Genomic DNA, 6,000 nt, shown 5'->3' on the forward strand with positions numbered 1-6,000 from the left:
ACGGCAGCAACTTTCTATTTTGGAGGAGATCCCTGACATAAATCTCCCCTGCCGATCTCCATTTAGAGAAATTCATGTCAGGGATAATCCTTTCGATGACCCTTATATTTACTCCCTCGACTATCTTTGTAGATATCTTGAGTAATTTTTTAATTCGCTGCCATTCTCCGATCAGGTTAGAAACGATCATAGAATTGGTCTGCATTAAGTGTATATTATAATTAGTTTTATCATCCCAAATCATAAGTGATAGATCTTTCTCTTTTATCCTTATTGATTCTATCTGGTACCAGGGTTGTCTCCTTGAGCCAGAGCTGTAGAACTTATGTATATGGGAAATTATGTTAGCGCTATATATATCTTTAATTAGTGGAGAGGCCATTCCTCCTTGATTATTTTTTTTTGTTAAAACTTGAGATTTTATTCTTGGTGATTTCCCTTTCCAGATAAAATTAGAAAAAGAATGTTGGAGCATATCCAACCATGGTTTTGGAACTTTCAATGGGATCATATTAAACAAATAGGTCCATTTGGGGATAACATATGCTTTTATTGTGTTGACTCTTCCCCACCATGAAATTTCCAAAGGGCGCCATTCCCTTAAAATCTTGTTGGTATTTTTAAGTAGTTTTAGAAAATTACATTCTAGTATATTCTGAGGATTCGCCATAACCATAATTCCCAAATATTGGAACTCTTTTTTTTTTGTCCAATGAAAATTATATTTTTCCTGGAGATAGGCTAAAGTACGAAAGTTTATATTAATTGTTAAAGCTATAGTTTTATGGAGATTTATCTTATAATTAGATACGTCCTCATAGTTCTTAATCTCTTTCATTAAATTACAAAGAGATATCTTCGGATATGTTATTGAAATTAATACATCGTCTGCGTATAGGCATATCTTTGCTTCTACTTCTTCAATTATCACGCCTCTTATTCCCTTATTTTCTCTGATGGCTATAGCTAACGGTTCAATTGAGAGAACGTATAACAGGGGCACCCCTGTCTCGTTCCATTGTTAATATCAAACCATTCAGAGCATATATCATATCTTATTATTCTCGCAGATGGACCTTTGTATAGAGCCCGAAGTTATTTTAACCTGAACTCCGTGTGTCAGACTGAATTACTTCAGCGTATATACGCAATTCAATTCTCTTTAATTTGGACAGGAACAGATAGACATTTAAACATTTTGGTTTACTGAAAAAGTACCATAACAATATCTTGAGGGAAATGAGCAATTCTCTTAGAAAGTCCTTCAATTTTTCATTTGTTATGCTTTCTGGAATATTTCTGAATTTTAAATTTGTTCTTCGGGTCCTATCTTCCAAATCTGCCAATTTAACTTCCAGTTGCTCCAGTTTGCGCTCCATTTCTTTGAGAATCTTTAAAGGATTGGATCTGAAATTCTGTATGATCTTGTTTTTCTTCTATTGTTTGTATTCTAGTTAGTACCTTAGAGATATCGTTTTTAAGGTCGATAGAATTATCCTGGATCTCTTTTTTTATCTCTTTTGAAGTATTATCCAACAGTGATTTTATGATTTCTATAGAGATAATCGGTGATTCTGTAGATGGCAGGATCGTCTCAATAAAGGAGCCTGGAGAAGGATCTTCATTGGTATCTTGAGTTTTTTGAGGAGAGAAAAATGTGGAAAGTCTCTTTTCTTGTTTTAGAGATTTATTTTCAGTTTTTGATGATACTTTAGGTTCCTGTGATCGTTTAGAAGCCATTTTAAGAGGAGAATAAGGGGGGTATTACTTTAAATTCAGACTCAGTTTCCAAGGTGTTTTTTTTTTTTTTTGTTTTTTTCTTTTTGGAGCAGAGTTTACCGTTCTGGGCTTGTCTTTGTATAGATTTCTCTCTTGTTTTCTTGCTTTTGTATTGTTTCTCCGATTATTTTTAGCAATTTAGCTGATATATCAATTAACTGCTTTCAAGTCTTGCTCTCTTTTTATTATCAGAGCAGTTGTTTTAAAGCTGTCGAAATTGTATGGGAAGAAGCCGTGTGTTTAAGTATTGTGGTATAGGGGATATGGGGTATATATTTCCGTTCTTTCTGTTTTCAATTCATTTCATCCCCCCTCTCATATGTGTTCTTACCCTTTTACTTTATCTTTTTCCCATTTTTTCCTTCCTTTTCCTTCCTCTTTCTCCTCTCCCTTTTTCTCTCCTTTCCCCTCTTTCTTTCTCTGCCCTCCTTTACAGAAAATTATATTTTTCTTTTAAAGAAATACCTCTATGAGATGCACTTGGCCTTTTAATTTCTCCTTCTCCTTCAATGACCTCGGGATAATAAGCAGCGCAGAGCCGAATCAGCCCAGGTACGCTGGGAGCTTCATCCCTCGCTCCGCATAACGGCGGCAAACAAATCCCCTTCATACAGGGCGGTCTCCTCAGATCAACCACCCGGTCTCCTCAGATCAGCCACCCGGGTATCGCCGACAGGCAAAACAAAGTAGGAGATAAGTAGGGATTGTTTGACAATTATTTGAGCCGACCTTCCACTGGTGTTTGAACGGTGTTGCTTGGCGTGGTATCGTGAGGCTTCTACCACGCGTCGATCATCTCCAACGGCTCCCTCCCCCTTACGGCCCGTACACCTTCCGGTCTACGTCATCACGTCCTCCGCCCTGCCTGAAGATGCATTTTAACACCTAGGAGGACACCCTATTACTTCTTAGTGTGTAGGAGAAAGTAAAACTAGATATAAATCCAAAAGATGTTAGGTGTTAAATCCATTTACAACAATAAACAGTTTCCATCCCATACATGGACAACTAAGCCAAGTTACAGGATGGATTAAATTTACTAGTCAATTTAAATTATGATTTATTAACATAAAGACTAATTCTTGCTGATTATCATTTTAATATTTGCAACCAGATGATATACTAATATATTTATTTTTATATATATATATATATATGCAACAAATGGGACTTTCCTCAGGATCAAGATATGAATAATGGTCTATACACACTAGAATATAAACATACATAATTACAAACATTAGTGAAATATGTGTGATGATCTAACTCATGCGTGGAGTGACTCCGCCCCTCTAATGATGTTAAGTGCCTTCCCATAGCAACACCTAAGTGAAAGTGAGAAGCCTTCGGTGGGTTGCCAAGTGCCGGGCGCATGTGTGAATTGGCTCCGCCCCTTAGTAACTACAAACCAGCGTGGTAACATGCAGTGTGTTCCTATGGCAACGCTAGTATACAAAACATAGCGAGATCGTGAGTGGTGATGAACGGACAACTGTATATCCACTTATTATAAAGTGTAACTTGACTAATAAAAAACGGATGAATTAAAATTGCATTGATCGCTATAAATATATAAACAGTGCCTAATAGTGATATGCACTGATAGATAATGTGAATAACGACACTACATGTAAAGTGAACATTCAATATATAAAGTGGTCGCTGCATATAAAGTTATTATAGCAGTACTCTTAAAGTGGCACGCAGACCACGAGACTTACACTGTGAGCAAAACGGAGCTGACAGGGGAGCTGCACGGAGGTGAAGGGAGCTGACAGGAGCTGCTGTAAAGGTAAGTAACAGCTTGCTGCCAGCCCCCCCCCCACTGCACAGCCCATCCACTGGACCATCAGGGATTCACATGGCCCCCCCTCCCTGGCCAGGCAACAAGCAGGGAGGGGGGACAAAAAAATTAAATAGAAAAATAATACAAATATTAAAATATAATAATAAAATAATAATAAAAATGCCCTCCCCTCACCTAGTTTACACACACACTACACAAACACACACTGCATTCACACAAACACACACACACTACATTCATTATAAACACACACTGCATTTATACCATCACAGTGCATTATATACACACTGCATTCATACAAACACTGCATTATATACTTATAGCGCAGCATATTAACATGGCATGTTTAAGCTGAATAAACTATAATCTATGTAGTAGTGTATCATTTGCTGATTTGCGCTGCATTACTCAAAATCCTCTCCTTTTTTTTTTATTTATTAAAGTATTTATAAAAGGGACACTCTAAGCACCATATCCATTAAACTGTAGAGGTTATGAGGTTATGGTTGCAAGAGCACCTAGGTGCTTTCTATGGTAATCTGTCAGACTTTTACAAACAGTCTGTCACTTAACGCTCTGTGTTGGACACATGCAGTCCTTCCAGTTTGAGTTGAACTGAGGAAGCTCAAGGTCATACTTCTGCATTATCATATAAACATATAGCATGCCTGCATGTTATTCTTTAACTGAGCATATCATCTGATGACTTTCAACCAATAAATAATGTCCAAACCTGGTATACGTTGGTATGATAATGGGGACGTATAAGCTTCTGCTTTATCAAACCAATTCAGAGCAGAAAAACTACTGGTGCCTGATATTGAAAGGCAACTGTCAAACTGTGTACCTGACTTACCATCAGAAAACACATGTGGACTGTTTGCACTATAACCACTATGGCTCTCTCTATTGAATATGGTCCTTAGTGGCCCTTTTAAAGTGTATAACAAAGTACATAATATAGTGTGAGGAAACAGCAACTTAGAAAATCAATATATAATAGTTGAATGATTAAAGGCAGCTAACAATATAATACACTGCATCTCCTCTATAAATTCACTGCTCGGTCCTGGTTGAATTAAGCTTTCTTCTAATATCAAGGAACTTTCTGGATGGCTTTTAAATTTTCTCCATGCATACACTTTTAAAAGTAAAATTGCCATCTAGAGAATCTTTTCATAAATCTGTTTTAAACAGTAATAATGTAAATATATAAATATTATTTTCATATACCCAAGCTATTGCTCAGTTCAGCTGCAATTAACACTTGAACTTTTTTTGGTGGTGGCAATTTTAAAATGCATGTTTTATATGTTCATAAAACTGGGCGTATTTAAAATGGATCAACACAAAGTACGGTCAGTTTGTAAAAAAAATTCGCTGTGGCCATTCCCGTTTGAATACCATTTTGTTTGTTTTTTTACAACTAGTTTGTCTACTCACTTGTGCCGTATTTCATTTCAGATAAGGATGATCATTTTGAAATGGATCAGTCAGTAGAAAATGGAAACCCAGAATGTCTGACAGCAGAGGCTGCTAGCAGTGACGATGAAGACGTATAATTTAGCAATGCATATGTAAATGGTTTGGAATTGGAAAAACACATGAAAATTTCTTCGTCTTATCTAGGTTTGAGCAATGCCTGTATTTTGCAGGTTCACAAAAAGATTTAGGCGCTGACAGTAAATATATTGACTTATCTGAATCATAGGATACACCCAGCCTTCCAAATAACTATTGCATCGAATTTTTAATATTCCGTTTATTTCATGAGTATGTTTTGTCATTTTGACTGTGAAAAATCATAATTATTCCTATCTGTTCATATTTTTTTCAAATATTACTTGTAAATAATTCACCTTATTACTTTGAATAATTAAAATCCCAAGTAAATAAAGGTGGACTTTTGAATTTAAACAAAAATAAATCTTTATTAAAACAGTCTTTCAGTGCTACAGTGCTACATAATATGGTTGTACCCATATTACCCATATACAGTGAAGAATGTATGTATAAATACAATTAACCGAACTGTAAAGACACTCACCTTATTGCTGGTTTAAAAAAAAAAAAAAAAAAACACAACTTAAAGAGCAACTTTATTGATATTTTGAAACTTATGCTGTTTTTAAACCACATGTAATTTTATCTATACATTGTACTAGCAAATGTCTAGATTGGGATAAAAACTTATTTATTGAAAGGTGGAAGAGACCTATTTTTAAAGTCTTCAGCATTAAAGTGATCTCCCACAGGTGGTCCTTACTGCATAGTGTTTAACTGTGCATCATCATACATATGTGTATTCCAATTGGCCACTCATACTAAAAGGGGCATTATAGGCACCCAGACCACTTTATCTCATCAAAGTGGTATGGCTGCAATGCACTGTCTGTTTAAGCCTGCAATGTAAA

General features: G+C 35.8%; 1 protein-coding gene across 1 annotated transcript in view; it reads left to right on the plus strand.

The window, feature by feature from the left end:
• The window catches only part of LOC134607981 (uncharacterized), a 72,483-nt gene extending 66,956 nt beyond the window's left edge, over positions 1-5,527 (plus strand). Inside the window, exon 12 of the mRNA XM_063450599.1 lies at positions 5,051-5,527. Within this exon, the coding sequence (XP_063306669.1) occupies positions 5,051-5,148 (98 nt within the window). The 3' untranslated portion in view covers positions 5,149-5,527. The remainder of the gene's footprint in view (positions 1-5,050) is intronic.
• Positions 5,528-6,000: the final 473 nt, after the last annotated feature.

This window comes from Pelobates fuscus, chromosome 4, assembly GCF_036172605.1.
Source record: "Pelobates fuscus isolate aPelFus1 chromosome 4, aPelFus1.pri, whole genome shotgun sequence".
NCBI lineage: Eukaryota > Metazoa > Chordata > Amphibia > Anura > Pelobatidae > Pelobates > Pelobates fuscus.